At 41.4% G+C, this 17,471-nt stretch overlaps 1 protein-coding gene across 3 annotated transcripts in view; it reads left to right on the top strand.

The window, feature by feature from the left end:
* Positions 1-17,471, top strand: part of sipa1l1 (signal-induced proliferation-associated 1 like 1) — a 117,332-nt gene that overhangs the window by 62,275 nt on the left and 37,586 nt on the right. For all 3 annotated transcript variants that reach the window (XM_034075939.2, XM_034075938.2, XM_071201878.1), the window contains 8 exons: positions 5,729-5,858; positions 6,171-7,748; positions 7,997-8,219; positions 8,713-8,843; positions 11,080-11,268; positions 12,280-12,454; positions 14,840-14,943; positions 15,224-15,381. In XM_034075939.2, the coding sequence (XP_033931830.1) occupies positions 6,291-7,748; positions 7,997-8,219; positions 8,713-8,843; positions 11,080-11,268; positions 12,280-12,454; positions 14,840-14,943; positions 15,224-15,381 (2,438 nt within the window). In that variant the 5' untranslated portion in view covers positions 5,729-5,858; positions 6,171-6,290. The remainder of the gene's footprint in view (positions 1-5,728; positions 5,859-6,170; positions 7,749-7,996; positions 8,220-8,712; positions 8,844-11,079; positions 11,269-12,279; positions 12,455-14,839; positions 14,944-15,223; positions 15,382-17,471) is intronic.

Here is a 17,471-nt window from a genome sequence, read left to right as displayed (position 1 = left end):
CCTCCATTGCCACTCTTTGACGGCCGGGGAAATGGAAGTGTACGCTGTAGAACGCCTTCACAATTTCACACTTGAGAGAAAAACACACCATCGGTAGACCCAGAGCACCCAAAAAGCCCTTTTTTCATTTCACTGAACCGGAGAGGAGACCCCTCCCCACTGTGCAGCTCTGCAGGTGGAGGATAAAAAGCAAAGCATGTTTATCTTTCCACACAATTACAATTTCACTTTGAAATGCTCTGAGCTGAAACTCCGACACATTGGACTGCCTGCTGCTGCCTGGCAGATTTCAAAGAGAATGTTTGTTTGTTTTGTTCCCCTCTTTATCTTTCCTCTCTGTCTTGGCCTGCCATTTCTTAATCTACACTCAGACAAATTGATATGATAAACTGTTTGGCTTTGAAATGGCGATGAAGCATTTAGGCACATTACGTTTCTACATTTTTAACACACAAAAGATTTGAAAAACTTACATTTTAATATTTTTCTTTTGGAGACGATGTTGGTGAAGAGCAGTCATTGCTAATGTTTTTGTGAATTTGAAATTCCCAGGGAATATTTCTAACTGTCATGACTTCTTGCTGCACATTAATATTCAATGAAGTTTTAAGATAACTGAATACTCTCATACTTTCCCGTATAAAGTTAATGCCAAATAAAGACACACATTTCACTGCTCCTGGGAAGTAAGACATGGGTGAGAAAAATAATGTAATGCAGCATTCCTTGTTTGTTTCTATTAGTGTGTAAGACAGAGACACTTACTGTCTGAGTCACTATCTGAGTCAACTCACTATTCATGTTTTTTGAATACCAATGCTTTTCGTGTGACTTGCAGTGGCTCTACTGCTGTAAACAAATGCATGTGCGCACACACACACACACACACACACACACACACACACACACACACACACACACACACACGTCACATCCATGCCCAGGAGCATATTGGCAGCAGGTGTTTGAGAGGACAAGCTGTCAAAGTTGAAGTCGGTGTCTCTCTTTCAGTTTTTGTTATAATTGCCATGTTCCCGCATGCGACTTCGACTGCACCCCGAGCCATCATAGCAGGGGCATTTCCTCCTAAAAGATGGTTCCACTTCCTTCTATTGGTTTCTTCATTAGTTAGTTTAATAGGTTTATTTTTCCACTACTTCCCCCCCCCCTACCCGACTTGTAAAGCGACCTTGGGTTTCCTGAAAGGCGCTATAAAAATATTATATATTATTATTATTATTATTATTATTATTATTCATGTCCAAAGGCTTTTGGTACTTCCTCCATGTCTCTTTAAAGAATTTGGGCTGGGCATTAAACAGCTTTTGTGTTGTTCATGTTGTCTGGATTTACAGATCAACCTGACGTGACTCGCCTTGACTCACCAGTCAGTGTGGTAATAGTGTCTGGTTGCAGAAACAGTAAACCGTCATTGTCCATTCTGTAACATGAAAAACAGCACGATTAACAAACACTACCTTTTTTCTTACACAATTTTTCTAAAAGGTTGTAATTTTCCAAGTCCACTGTGTGATTGCAAGGTTTCACTAAACACAGGCCTGCGAACAAATGATCCGTATTCTTCGACTACAATACTATCTGATTAATGAACACCGAACACTCTCTGACTGGCTCGCAAAGATGAACCGGTCCGGTTCCAAATTACAGACCTACTAATTATAATGTAGAACATTGAAGATAAAGGGTTTCGGGAGAACATGTGCACGCACTCACACATTTGATCTTTTTTTTTGCACTGTTTTCTGATTATTTCTACGACCGTGTCACCTCTCATTGTTCGGCAGCAGCCTCCTGCAGGCAGTTAGTCAGCGAGCTCTGTCATTTCCAGGTGTGCATGACTCAGTGTGCATGGAGCAGATTAATGGCCACACAGCGCCCATCCTGACACACCTGTGGAGCTCCACAACAACCTGTCGCTGCCACAAACACAACAACGAGCATTAGCCGAGGTTTAAATAGTTTTAGGTGACCATAGTAACAGTGATGACATTCTGAAGACATTGTTCCTGAATTTCTCAATGTGTTCCTCGTCAACATTTTAGGTTATGCCCTATTTTTTTGGATCAATTCTGTTGTTTCTTATGATTTTATTAAGGACAATTATATGAAGGCTCCCAGAAAAGAAAAATGGAGGTTGTTCAGTTGGTACACTTCAATTAAATACTTTTTAATTAGCTTCTAGCAAAGCCTAGTGTCTCTTAGCCATTATTGCACAGCAGGTCAGTTTAAGAGTAAAGAGGCGAACAAACAATTTACACACATATTTAATTGGTAACGAATGATATTAACTGAGGTACAATTGGAGTAGTAAGATGCTGCCTGGAAATGACGTTGTTCTTTTTCCATTGAAATACTGCTTGCCGAAGGCTTCACAGAAAATCCTGTAAAGCTGCCACATTTAAATATATTAAAGGATATGTTCACATCGGATCAAGTATGTCTTAACAATGCAATGGAGGACTTTGCTTCTCCTGCAAATAGGGACTCGTGTCGTATCTGCTGTTGTGCAAAATGTGTATTTCTTCAGAGCATCTTGTATTAATAAAACGATGTAAGCGTCACCCACATTTAGTCTTTTTAGCACGCTATCCATATGAAGAGAACTGCCTATGAACTATGTCTCCAATGAATTACAAGATCGAAGAATTACAACACTAAATGTTTTCGTTAGTCGTACTCAAGCCACCTTTTATCTGTAAGATGGAAAGTCCTCGTTGACTGAGTTGGAAGAACCTCTGCAGCACGTTGCTCCGTTGAGCAGAGATGCTACATATTTACCTCAGGAATCGAGCTCATTTAGACACTGCTAAAGGTTACCGAGGATCTGTCAGTGTACAGTAATTACCTTTGCGACTGCAGAGAGGAATGCGGCTCCACATTCATTTGTTTAAATCCCCTGTCTCCCTACAACACTTACAGTATAATCCTATTGCTTTCTTTCTTTCTGTTTTCCTCATCGGTTCAAAACTGTCATTAGAGAGCACTCACCGATCCTCAGGAGAGACACGGAGACGCAGGCAGGTAGGTAGTTATTCAGGAGACACTTGTTATTTGGGAGTTAGTTTTCAAAGGGGTCATTGAATTTGAGTGCATTGCAGTGTTGCTAGCCTACCCTTATTTTACTTTTCTTCACGTCTGAATAGATATTTCTGAATTGATCTTAAGTTTTGCAGTCTCATTTTAAGGGGGTACAAATCACTTTGTGGTAATTAGTAGATGTTAGTCCAATCGAGCAAGCTTTAAAAAGAGTGGGGACTTAACAAGTCTTCATTGATTTGTAATGTTTTTTGATTTGCTCTGAAGTAAAAGGGTTTGACAAGCTTTCTTTGGTGGCGTTGAAGAAATCCTCTCTCAAGAGGCTCATCTAAATGAATGCCCTTTCAGTTGCACAATTCCAAAATCTCTTTTATAAAGTGAATTGAAAGTGTTTCACATTGTGTCTTTTTTTTAAATACATGGTTGTTTGAGGCTTCACGATAAATTGACATCGTGTTTCCTGTCATGTCTTTAGCATATCAAAAGTGTGTGTGTGTGTGTGTGTGTGTGTGTGTGTGTGTGTGTGTGTGTGTGTGTGGACTTTGAGCTTTTACTTATTAGTCTTCAAAGGATTGTGCTCAGTATTTGAAGCCGAACTAAAGAGGATGTTGTGCTACTCAAACAGACCTTAGACATAATTAGTAAACACAATTAGATTGGAGGAGATACTGTAGAGTACTGCACAAAGATGCAGATGGTGCAACAACATACCTCAGATTTGGTTCTAAGGTAATAAAAAAAGGTCGTGGCATTGATCGATTCCTTTCGTTTTTTATTGGAGATTCAAAGTCTTCAAATCCTTCATTTGAAAAGCTCGATACTAATGTGTTGAGAAACTGTTCACAGGGGGGTCTGTAGGAAGGGAAGGAATCAATCGTCCTGTTTTCTCTCACACTCACAGAAATGTGTACTGGTCAAGTCATTATCTCCATGGTGATACAAAATGGTCTGGCACAGAGAAGTAGTTTGCTGTTATGTACAAATGAGTAGAAAAAACACTCAAGCATACTGACGTTTTTCCCAGAGCTATTGCAATAATGGCTCAGGAAGGAAAAATCTGTCCAATATTTTCTTTCGGTTGAGATGTTGTTGTACATATGGTTCTAAATTACATTAATCCCCTAAACCCTTTTCTACCGTGTGTGGGCTGTGCAATGTCTTTAACAGCTAGGTCATGTGTGACATGGATCCTTTGATGTTAGGAAGTGAAATCCAGTCAAGAAAAAAACACAGATCCCTCGGTGAAGGCAGCGAGAATTAAATCCTGAAGTATCTGTAATTAATTATACAAGGTATTTTAAAATGATGTACCAATACTCCACCAGAATAAATTCTTGTTAAAAGAAATGCTTGAAAAGTTTTGCACTTTTATGAATTTGTGAGAGCAGCAATAAACCTGTTAAGAATGGTAGATACGTGCGATATGTCTATACTTATTTAAAGGCATGGCAAAAATGCTAACTTCTTCAATTCCCTGATTCAGTTACATTTTAGATCCTTGCAGCAGGGGCATACATTTTGAATACCAAAGCCACATTGAACACATAAATACAGTTGCTATGGGAAAAGTCCTCTACAGAGACAGAGCAGACATCATTCTCCATTTTCTCAGGCTGTGTGATACTCGGCATTACTAGTAAATTAATCTTGTAGTGTAAAATTGCACTTAACATAACTTTTTAGAAAAATGTACCTGCAAGATCAATCATTGGCTCAAAGTGGTCCAAATATCATCATTCAGTCAAATTAGATGGTTTCTCATTAGACCCATTAGACTAGCCTAGCTCTTACATAACATGACTTGCAAATATAGCCTAATTTCTTTTTGTTGGTTTTGCCTGATTTTCTGTGTTTTGAGCATGAAGGGCTTATTGGAGTAATGTATTTTAGTTAAAGGGGACCTATCATGCAAAATGCACTTTTTGATGTCTTTTATACATAAATATGTGTCCCCGGTGTGTCGGGGAACTCACGCAGCGTCAGAAAATAAAACCCTCTCTCTTTTCCTCCGTACCCAAATCTCTAAAAACGGGGCTACAACGGAGCTGATCCAGATTTGCGTCCGATATGTATCGGAAATGTGGACCCAATCAGAAAGTAGCTATCAGAAACAATGCCTGACTGTTATGGACGTAATATGGTCGGTGTTTACATTAGCATCGCTAACACTCAGACCTAACCTGTACTGGAGAGCATGTGTGTGAAGAAGCAGGAAATAAAAAGGAACTCACCTTGTGGTATAACCGGCAAGAGAGAAAGCCTTTGAGCTCCATACTGTTTCAGAAATAATCCTTGATAATCCATGATATGGCGTTTCATCACCGCAGTATTTAGTTTAGACGGTAGCTGCCGGGTCTCGCGTCCCGCGTGTGCTCAGCCCCCTCCTTTTTTATTATCAATTAAACAAAAAAAACCTTTATACCCAAAATCAGCACTTTTGAAACAGGAAGTGAAATAGAGCGATATGAGGCATGGCTAGAATGGGTGATCTGTTTGGTATTTTGAGCAAAACACTTCATAGACATGTTTTTTATATATCTGAGACCTGTGCTATTGCCTAAAAATAGCATGATAGGTGACCTTTAATGAAAGATCTGATATTATCTAGCATGTGATGTTCTTTTCCATATCTTACTTACTCTTACCTATCCCTTTTCTTTGTTTTTCTCAGTTCCTTAGTTGGTCCCATCCAGACTGAATGGAGTTCTCTTCTTACATGGTTGCAATGCAGACTACTTTTTAGAGACTTCAGCTGTAAAAAGCTTACCATAACACACTTCTGTTCATCAAGCCCCATCAACGTAAGCATATTCCGACATTTTCTATTGAAAAGAATGCAAACTAAATGTCTTGAGCTGAGTGTGTTCATGAGAGTAACCGGTTTCCGAAGCTAAACTTGGAGCTGTCGCAGTAGAAAATATCATTTGATGTAGGTAGATTATTGATGCCAATGTTTAATGTTCCATGTTAAAAGCCAGACATTTTCTCAACATCACTTAAGCTGTACATTTTTTTTTTTAAATATATTTTCCATTACTTGTATTTTCATTGATCCAAAAGCTCTTATTGACCTTTTTTTAAAACTCAACAAATTAATGTTTTTTTTTCTGCAGCACCAAATGTTTCCCTGAGAGTCTCGTCACTTCACTGAGTGGGCATAATGTTGACCCTGATCTAAACCCATCAACAACCCATCCCTACCTCCCCCCCCCACTCCCTTTCCCACCTCCACCATGACCAGTCTGAAGCGTTCTCAGACAGAGCGCTCGGTCGGGGGCTCGGTGCCAGCGTCTGATGAGTTCTACACCCGCCGCCTGAGATTGCCCAATGGAGGGGCCCCGCCCCCCCGCAGTGAGAGCGCCCACATCTCCTCTTCCTCCACTACCGGCACCAACCCTGCCGTACCGAAAATGGGGGTTCGGGCTCGTGTGGCTGATTGGCCGCCAAGAAAAGACGGGGGAGGAGGCGGTCTTTGGCACATAACGGTGGAAACAGACTCACCCAGCTCCACCAACACCACAAGCTCTTCAGGATCAGGAAGTGGAGATAGAGAAAGACTTGTAGGAGGAGGAGGAGGAGAAAGTGGTGGTGGGGGAGGAGGAAGAGGAAGTAGTGGGAGCGGTAGTGGTAGTGGTGGCAGTGGCAGTGGCAGTGGAGAAAGAGGGGGATCCGCAGTAACAGCCCACAGCCATCTGTCAGCCAAGCTGGGCCACCTGATAAGCCCGCAGGACTCATCCATGCTGCGCAACATCCACAACACCCTGAAGAACAAGATGCACAGCAAGGGGAAGGACAACCGCTTCCTGTCACCGGATGGATACCTAGGGTCTCCTCGCAAAGGCATGAGGCGCATCCGTCAGCGCAGTAACAGCGACATCACCATTAGCGAGCTGGATGTGGACGGCAACGAGGGCTGGTCCTTCTCCGGGTGGACCCCCATGCACCGAGAGTATGGCAGCACTTCGTCTATAGATAAACACGGGGTGTCAGGGGAGAGCTTCTTTGACATGCTAAAGGGATACCAGTCCTTCGAGGCCCCTGATCAGAGAAGCCCAGCCCCAGAGAAGCTATCAGAGCTGCTTACCGTGGCCCCAACGAAACAGGCCGCCCTGGACCTGCCTGATGGTGCTTTAGGTTCAGCAAGAGGCAGTCCTGCCAGTCGGTTGAAGGAGCGAGAGAAGCACTTGAAGAGGAGGTCAAAGTCGGAGACAGGTGGAGAATCAATATTCCGTAAACTGCGCAGCGTGAAGGTGGAGGGGGACTCATCTCGGGCTGGATCAGATGCTGAAGATGGGGGCAAAGCAGATGAGAGCAGCCCACCTCCCAAACCTTGGGCGTGCCAAAAAGGCTTTGCCCATTTTGATATCCAGTCTTTACTTTTTGACCTGAATGAGGCAATCCACAGCAGGCAGTCTGGGTCCAAACGTAAGAACACTACTACCGGTGCCTCGGCTGCTGCTGCTGCTGCCTCCGCTTCAGCCACATCCTCTCTCTCGTCCAATCAGAGCGGAATATATGGTTCACCGTGTGGCTCACAAGAGGAGCTGAGCAAGGAGGGGACCGGAGGACACGGCACCAACCCTGCCTTGGACCCCGGGGACGACAAGACCAATGACCTGGTGCTCAGCTGCCCTTGTTTCAGGAATGAGATTGGTGGAGAGGGAGAGAGGAACATCTCTTCTGCTAAACAGGTAGGTTTTGTGGCAGAACAGATAATTAGACTTAAATTAAGAAAAATAACCCATGTTTCTTCTCAAAATATATCACGGTTCTCCAATCTTAAACGTAACACAGCAGTTTGAAATTTTAAAGGTCACCTATTATGAAAAAAACCCACTTGTTCATGTCTTTTAAACATCAACATGTGACTGAAGATTAAATGTAAACAAAGTGTTACACAATGGCTATGCTTTACCTTGCCTGGTCTTCCGTCCCCCAGCCGGGCAGCATAGGTAGTGGTGAGACCTCGAGCACTTCTTCAGGCAGTACAGAGGAAGGACCCTTGGATGCCACCCTAACTACTCATTTTACCAACGCTGGTGTGGCTGTGTTGGAGGCTGGCAAGGACGGGCCAGGCCAACATGCCGACAGGTCCAAACGGTACATCGTGGAACATGTTGACCTCGGCACCTATTACTACCGAAAGTTCTTCTACCTCAGAGGTGAGCGTAAAGGGGATACTTAGGGCTTTTCTAAATTCATAGTTCTTGATTTAGTTCTGGTGTGGAAGCTGCCTTTCTTAAATGCTGTTGACTGTATGATGTATGTTTCTTAACATTTGATAACAGAAGCTCATTGGCAGAGAAAATGCCAACTTCTGCTACCAGCCAAGATTCAACCTTAGACGACAATTGGCACAACATTCAGTATTCATGCAAAAGCAGCATCCTGTATTTCGCTAGGAGTAAGAAAAGAGCTGGCGAACAGTGAATAAATTAGTATTTTATATATTTTATATTTTAGTATTAGGATTAGCAATCTTTTAATGCTTTGTTATTTTTGTTTCCTTCCTACATTAGACCAATAGAATTGACCTTTAAAATATGCACGGTCACAAAATCGTCGTCTAATTTCACAAGTTCTCTGTGTTTTCTTCTTCTCTTTCACACAATCCCTTTCTCTCCATCCCTTACTCAAATCCCTTCTCTCCACCAGAACACTGGAACTATCTGGGCGTGGATGAGAACCTGGGCCCGGTCGCAGTGAGTCTGCGGAGGGAGAAGTTGGACGAACACAAGGACCACGGCCAGCAATACAACTACAGGGTCATCTTCAGAATGAGTGAGGTACATTGAAAAGTCCAAATGGTTTACACTCTTTTATAATCTGTGTCTTTTGCTTGATTGTTTTTGAATTGATCTTCCCATTCATCAGGATACAATCTATTTGTAGCTGTTCCCTCCGGAGCCATGAATGTTCACAAACGTGTCAATATTCAGTACACTCTGTACTGAGGGATGCTACCGAGAAGCGCCGTGATGAAGTGTGTAGGAGTAATCAATGATCGATGCCCAGCCTTGCTTATTGAAAAACCCAGTCAGAGTGTGACATTATAAAAGCTTCGGCTCAAGGTTGTCGGATATGGCTCAAGACCTTAGATGCCTCCGCCTCCATTCCTTCACCTCAACTAATTGAATGTTTTATCCCATTTATAACACATATTCTTTATGCTCAAACTGCAGTGATTGGAGCTTGTGTATAAATCCCTCTTCAGCCTTACTGCCTTCCCCTCCTATAGAGACTAGAGCCACAGATCCATGTGCTCATTCTCTCAGCTGAACACCCACCTACCATCTTTGTCAGCCTTCATCTGTGAAGGACTGAGCCATGCCATTTCACAGCTAAACGAGACTAAAATAGTGCCAAAGAGATCGGAGTAGAGAGGGGAAAGCATTGCTCTCGTACTGAAGAGCACCATGAGTAATAGCCCTTTCCGATCTCTTGGGATGACGCACGACCTACTGTGCTGTGTTTGCCTCTCTTTCCCTTCCCTTCTCCCGACTCCCTCTATGCTCTCTAATTGCTATTTTCAGAATGGGGAGGTGGGCAGGTAAAGACATATGTGTGTGGGATGCACTGAGATAAGTCCAGTGTCCACAGAGGACAGCTGTCGTCCTCTCCTCGGTAAGAGTACTTCTCTCCAGTGTGTTTAAACCTGAGGCTGTTGGCACTGACCTTGAGCCGACTGAAGACACAAAACACACAAGTGATTCTTAAGAGCCATGGGACGACTAAGGATATCCAACTGTGTTTATTTGTTCATGATGGATTTTCAGGTCCTGGTCCTTCTGCAGTCCTCTTGATTTATTCATGGTTGTCCTCTTCCAGTTTGTTTTAGCCTCGAGCCTAAGAGTGCTTATAGTTGAAACGGTAGCAGCAAAAGCCCTACAAGCATTATTATTTGTGTGCTTGCTCAGACAGTTCCCCACACTTTGTTTTCCCTGCACAAGCAGAAAACATGTTCAACTTTTAGCCTGGATTTTGAAATAAATAAGGTTATCTTAAGCCCATGATGCATTCTTTTTAAATAGCCCTCTTCTGCTGTGAATTGTATTTAACTGCAGATACCTTTAGGTCTTATCGCGGGCCTACTTTTAGCTTTCCCAAACGTAGACTAACAAATTAGTGTTCTTCGAATGGAATGGGAAGATATTTTGCTTTTCTTGCCAACATACTAAACGGAGCAGAAAGAAACCAAACCAGACAATAATTATATAAGCTACAAAGTTCAACTTAGCTAGGCTAAATCTGTTATTGTGAAAAGGCACCTGTAGCACTGCAGTGTAATGTGCTCTTAAGATACAGCAGAGGCCAAGAGAACAGTTTTAAAATGTTCAACACATTGTATGCAGTAGTAGAACAAACATGTCGTTTTTTATACTGTACTGGATTAAGAAAAGGATTAACTTTGTCATGAGGATCCAACCTGCTGTCATATCTCCAACAGCAAGTGATTTAGTAGTACAGTTTGTAGTATCAGTGGGTTTTCACTGTGAAGCTTTTTGACTGATTTTGCTAGTTGACGATGCAGCCACATTTTATATTCTATAATTCACTGCATTCTATTTTGTTGTAAATTACTGCTTTATTTTATTGCTATCTATTACATTAATGCACAGCATGTTCAAATAGTGTTCAAATATTGCTTACTGCACATATTTCATATTCTATAATTCACTGCATTCTATTTCACTGTAAATTACTGCTTTATTTTATTGCTATTTGTTTACAGTGTTCTTAGTATAGTTCGCTATCTGTGTACTTTTGTTAGATCTTTTGTTTTAGATGTTATGTCTGCACCATGACATCAAGTCAAATTCCTCGTGCGTGTGAACCTACCTGGCAATAAACCCGTTTCTGATTCTGATAACTGCCATAAAGAAAACCCTAGACCAAGATAATGGAGCTCACCAAAAAACATTCAAGCTCTCGAAGAATCAGAATTAAGAAAGAATTTATTCAAACTCAATGATCTGATGTTTCCTATTGTTCTTGTTCTTCTCCCTCCCTTGCAATCTCCAGCTGAATACCCTGAGGGGCTCCATCCTGGAAGATGCCGTACCCTCCACGTCCAAACACGGTCTGGGCCGGGGTCTGCCCCTCAAAGAGGTGCTGGAGTACCTGGTGCCCGAGCTCAACGTCCACTGCCTGCGCCTCGCTCTCAACACCCCCAAAGTCACGGAGCAGCTGATGAAGCTGGATGAGCAGGGGGTAAGTGACGACAATTATGATTTACTGGATGATTCATTCCTTTGATTGCTGATATATATTTTTGTATTACTGCTTTCTATTTATTAAAAGTATTAGTCAGACTTCTTGTTGTGATCCCTCAAGGCAAGGTAAGGCAAGGCAAGTTTATTTATATAGCACCTTTCAACACAAGGCAATTCAAAGTGCTTTACAAAAAATGAAAGGCATTAAGAAAATGGCATTTAAAATCAGTCATAAAAAGAAAAGCTAATAAAATAAACATTAAAAGAAAAAATACATGGATAAAAGTTACAGTGCAGTCTAAGATATGAATAGTTCAATTAAAAGCAGCGACAAAAAGAAAAGTCTTCAGCCTGGATTTAAAAGTAGTCAGAGTTCCAGCGGACCTGCAGGTTTCTGGGAGTTTGGTCCAGATACTTGGAGCATAATAACTGAACGCTGCTTCTCCAGGTTTAGTTCTGACTCTGGGGACAGAAAGCTGACCAGTCCCTGAAGACCTGAGAGATCTGGATGGTTCATAAAAATTCTCAAAATGTTATCCATTCAGCATGTTTGATAATTCTATGAACTAAAGATCTTTCCTTTTGTTTTTTTATGAATCATTTCATGTGTAGTGTTATTTGCCCTAAAAGTTGATGTTCTTTTTATACTTATATGCTTAATTTATCCATTCACTCCCACAAACTACTTAGTGGGATTTAAGTGGAGACACTACCTCCTTATTTGTCTACACCCACACACAAGCTCACACACGCAACTTGACCATAAACAGGTGAAAAATGCCAAACATCTCCCATGCTCCCTGATGCAATCATCAAAAGCTGAACCTCTGAAAATGTCAACATCATTTCTCTGGTAAATGGCACCGCGATCACCGCATGACAACCCAAGGTGCTGATTCTTAAAATGTCAACATGAGTTCTCCCTTAAATGTCAACACGGTGACTCAGACATGATCTCTGCACAGTAATACACAAGGTTCCCCTTCTCATTGCAACAATCTCTCCATAGTTGAGTTTCCAGCGCAAAGTGGGGCTGATGTACTGCATGGCCGGCCAGAGCAGCGAGGAGGAAATGTACAACAATGAGTCAGCTGGTCCTGCGCTGGAGGAGTTCCTTCATCTGCTGGGGGAGAGGGTCCGCCTCAAAGGCTTCAGCAAGTACCGGGCCCAGCTGGACGCCAAGAGTACGTACATGCACAGAAATAGAGACTCAAAGGTCCCCTATTATGCTGTTTTTCATCAATATGTTATAGGTCTCAGTTATATACAAACATGCCTCTGAAGTGTTTGGCTCCAAACACCAAACAGATCATTGCAGCATTACCCATAATCCCCTCTGTTTCAGCCCTGTTTCAAAAGTGCTGATTCTGTGTCTGTTACTTTAGATGAAAAAAAGGAGCCCCTCTCCACGCTCTTCTGACAGATTTATATAGCACATTTATAAACGATTGTTGGTCGAGCCAAAGTGCTGTACACTTTACAGCAAATACAACAGCACAGATTGCTCAGAATATCAGTATGAGAAAAACAACACCCTCTATCCTTAGACCCTCTGTCCTTAGACCCTCTGTCCTTAGACCCTCACATCGTATAAGGAAAAACTTCCAGAGAAAACCCACAGTTTAAAGGGAACATGGGAGAAACCTCAAGGAGAGCAGCAGAGGAGGGATCCCTCTCCCAGGACGGACAGACGTGCAATTGATGCCGTGTGTAAATCGAAGAGATAATACATTTTACAGCATATAGACCGAATGTTAGGAAATGCATGTGTCTGTAATGAGAAGATGAATCCACGAGGATGTCAGCTACAATCCTGAGGAAGCCATCAGGGAAGCAGCATGACGAGACCCAAGGCAGGACCGCAGAGACAGGTTCAGCCACGACCCGAAGTCCACGACTTAATCCAGAACTCAGGATAGAGGATCCAAGACACAGGACTACAGCAAGAGGATCAGCCTCGACTCCAGATCCCGGCGTAGATATAGATACAAAACAAGAAGAAAGATTTGGCTGGGTTAATCGGAACAAGAGAATACAGAGACACAGACAGAGAGGGGAAAGGTCATTGGATAAAAGTTATTCTTGATAACCCTAAGATCTCATGAACTTCCCCACTCAATCTATCAAGACCCGAGCAGTTCTATTAGATATAGATAAGAAACAGAGAGAGGGAGCACAACAACCTATCTCTTCGTCAGATGCACTCCCCCCCGCTTATCTAAGCGACTCTGTACCCCGTTACCCTCTACAAGGCCATGGACCAGCAGAGGGAAAATGGGGGGTGGGTAAGGGTAAGGGTTTTTAAGAATAAACCACAAGGGTCTAAAGGGAAAAAATATTAAATATAAGGTACTATATTTTAAGTAATCCTATCTACTATTCCTATATTCGGATAATGTATAAACTATTTTAAAAATACTTTATGAAATCCTATGTTATGTTATATTAAAATAAAGAACTAAATGATAGTTTAACTACATTGGTTTTGGCAGACATTTGAAGTTCTTAAAATGTTCAAGTGGATTGAAGTGCTGCACAAATCTTCCCATTTATTTTCCTTTGCAGAGTTTATGAATTTAAAATAAACGTTTGAAACTTCTGCTTTTCTTTTCTGCCCCCGAGTTTGAGACTACTTTAATCCCTTTTTCTTTCTTTCCCTGATTCTTCTGCTGCTTATGCATTTACTGAAAACAAACTTTACTTTAAAGGGGCCCTTTAATGCTAATTCCCAGGTTTATATTTTCATGTTGTCATATTTAACTCTGTACTATTCCGAATATATAACGATAAAAGTAATGCTCTTTGTGACAAACACTCCCTTTCACTTGTTCAGGGGATGTAATAACCCTCAGTACCCTCTAGTTAATTAAATACAGCTGTGCCACATCCTCCTATTAGGAGTAATTTAGCAAGGTTTTAAACACCTGCTCTGTTCTCTGAGTAGAGCCCATCAATAGGCTGGTGGTGGTTATTAACATGCAGGGGCTCTCTTTAGGGCCAGAGGCTGTTCAGAGCTCAGGGAACACATCCTATCAGCATTCACAGGAAGGCTGGACAACATACAGATGATGCTTTAATACACACCTTTACGGTATGGAAACAAGCAGTTAGAATTATACCATACTACACTATACAATTATATTTTATAGTAAATTATTTTGAATACTTTTGACATTAAGCTATTAAAATGTTTTGCACTAAAGCAATTCTGTTTTCTCTCGGGCATTATCTGCTGTGAGGATGTAGCAATGTGGAATTTCAAAGTCAAAAACTTGATTATCTTAAGTGAGGACCCACCACCATTATGATACATCTTATAATCATCCCTATGTGTGGTATTAGAGTGGAACAATTATTGGTTTTTGAAAGTTCCACTAAAACAAAAAAAGCAATTTATGAGAGTGGAATATGATCACGGTGAAGTGGTATTTCTTTTATATTCACATGGGGTTTTGGACATTTGCCAATTACATTCCTGGGGTTTGGCTCCAGAAACCACCCCACCTTGGGTCAATCCAGGTTATAATAACTGTGTAAATGAGAATTGACATGTAGTTGTTTCCCCTCAGCTGACTCGACGGGCACCCACTCCATGTACACCACCTACAAGGACTATGAGATCATGTTCCATGTGTCCACCATGCTGCCCTACACTCCCAACAATAAGCAACAGGTAGGTTCACGAAAAAGCATTTTTAACTTTGACTATGCCATTGAAATAATAAAAAAGAGCATGTAGTGTGGTTTCACTTATCCTATAATAATTTTGCACATGGCTTTAGTAAGAATAGTGTAGATAATGCCAGCCATTTCTATGTTCACAGTGCACTGTATATATCAAATGGACTGTGGTTCAAACGTTTTGCATAGTTTTTTCTGTATTTTCCAGGTATCTTATTTAGTTTAACTTGGTATCTAATCTGGTTTCTCCTGCCTTCTTTGTGCTTTTCCAGTTACTACGAAAGCGGCATATTGGGAACGATATTGTTACAATCGTGTTCCAGGAACCTGGCGCGCTCCCCTTCACCCCCAAAAACATTCGCTCACACTTCCAGCACGTCTTTGTGGTTGTGCGAGCTCACAACCCATGTTCCGAAAACAGCTCCTACAGGTGAGATATACTCATATACTGTATCCCGTATTATGTACCGTATTTATGCCTGTTGTATTTAGAATGTTGTGGTTGTTTGGTCCCAAACATCGATGCTATATCCAGCTGTTACAAAGTGAGTTTTCATCCCTTGGTTTCTCGCCTTCAGTATTGGGGATATCTGCTGTCTTTTATAACATTATTTATAAAAAAGCCAATGCTTAATCCACCCGAATGACGAGAGAGAATACGTGTACGTGACTGAGAAAAGGAATTGAGAAATACCTATTATCCAACCAATTATTCAGATTGCTTAAAATCAATTAAAGCTGAATGAAGTGGTTCATGCTGATTTTCTATGAAGTGGTACAATGGAATAAGGTACAGTAGGCTATTTAGTGAATAGTGTAATGGACTTTATAATAAGCAGCAGAGTTGTAAAATTGTTCAAAACATTTAAAACATAGTTTGATAAAGTCTTTCTAATTTTTTGGTATTATTTATTTATTTAACAGGTATTTGTTTTCTAATGCTTCCTCTAGGGGTGTTACGTTATACAGGTGATTATAAATAATTACCTTGTTGTTTTGAAAATGCAGTATTTATAAAATTCTAACGGCCCGTCCACACAGCGGCGTGCGTTGAAGCTTCCAACGCTTCTGCCCATTCACTTTGAATGGGGTGACGTCACTTTTAGCCGAACTGCATCGTGGCTCGCTGCAAAAGTTGAGCAATGTTCAACTTTTGACGCCTCGGCAGAAGCGTCAGCCAATCGAATCATATGCCAGTACAAGCTCTAGCCAATCAAACCGCTGCTTGTGTGTCAGGGGCGGGAGATTCATGTGATTGGTTGTTGGTCGAGTGTCAGACACGCCCGCCGGCAAGCGTCAACGCACGCCGCTGTGTGGACGGGCCGTAATGTATCCTAAACATTTTGTGTAATCCACTGCCTCTTAAATAATGTCAGTTTCTTTCTTTTTGTGAGTTGTGTTGCTCTCTGTCTACTTCCCTATTTCCTTTTAGAGCTATTGCAACTGTTTTAATAACTAAATATTTTTTTTGTCGCTCACGGCAACCCTTCAGTAATATGACAGCTCTCGTTATCTTAGTGTTATTGAAGCCAGGTTCAAATATGCACTTCTTTGGTCTTTGTGATGCAGATTACTTTTCTTCACGAGTCCCTCTCTATCACTGCTGAACGAATAATGCTGTTGCTTCGAATGATTGCCGTTCCATTACTCCATCAGTGATTAGGCTGAGAGAGTTGAGAGTCCTCCCTCACTGATGTATTGCCACGTTGTCGGAGATGTGCAATATGAAATGCAATGTGCCAGCCCTGAATACTTTGTAAGAAATAATGGACTTTCTGCCTGTTCAGCTGTGAGGACATTTCATTTCATTCTGTGTACTCCTAACTGTCTTGTTATCTCCTTTTCTGTCATTCTCTCTTATCTTGCTGTCTACGACTCTCCCTCCCTCTCTCACTAATGACTGTTTTAATTGCTGTCTGGGCACATTGTGTGAGGTCTTAATTGTCCCCCATGGGGCTACTTCGTTACTGAGTAACAACACACACGTGCTAAAAAAAGGCCCAGCAATAGAGTGAATATAGAGCAAATACGGCACACGTTGTATTGTTTTCTGAGGTGAATACTAATTTCTTGCAAATGTAGAGGTGAAACATCAGGTGAGCAAAAATTCATATCAAATCAAGTTTTATTTATAAAGCACATTTATAAACAATTTTTGGTCGAGCCAAAGTGCTGTACATATATTAAAAATAGCCCACAGTAGAGACACTTTACAGCAAATACAACAGCACAGATTGTTCAGAATATCAGTATGCAGTGATTCCCGCAGAAATTAAATATACTTTGGGGGAACGACTCGGGGAGTGGAAAAAAAAAAAAAATCAAAAGTCAAAAAATCTCAAATGCACGAATTGAGAAAAAAAAATATTTTTTTCTCAATTCGTGCATTCTAGTGAATTTTCATAGTAACACTGCACTTCAGACAACCTACAACTGGTGATGGTGTCTAGGTCTTTAAGTGTTAAACAGCTGAGCAGTCACTGCTCTTTGTTGTAGTCTTCTTTCACACACACACATCTT

Source organism: Pseudochaenichthys georgianus, chromosome 24 (assembly GCF_902827115.2).
Source record: "Pseudochaenichthys georgianus chromosome 24, fPseGeo1.2, whole genome shotgun sequence".
In the NCBI taxonomy this organism is placed as follows: Eukaryota; Metazoa; Chordata; class Actinopteri; order Perciformes; family Channichthyidae; genus Pseudochaenichthys; species Pseudochaenichthys georgianus.
Note: the sequence above shows the minus strand (reverse complement) of the source record. Positions and strands in the feature narration are given on the sequence as shown.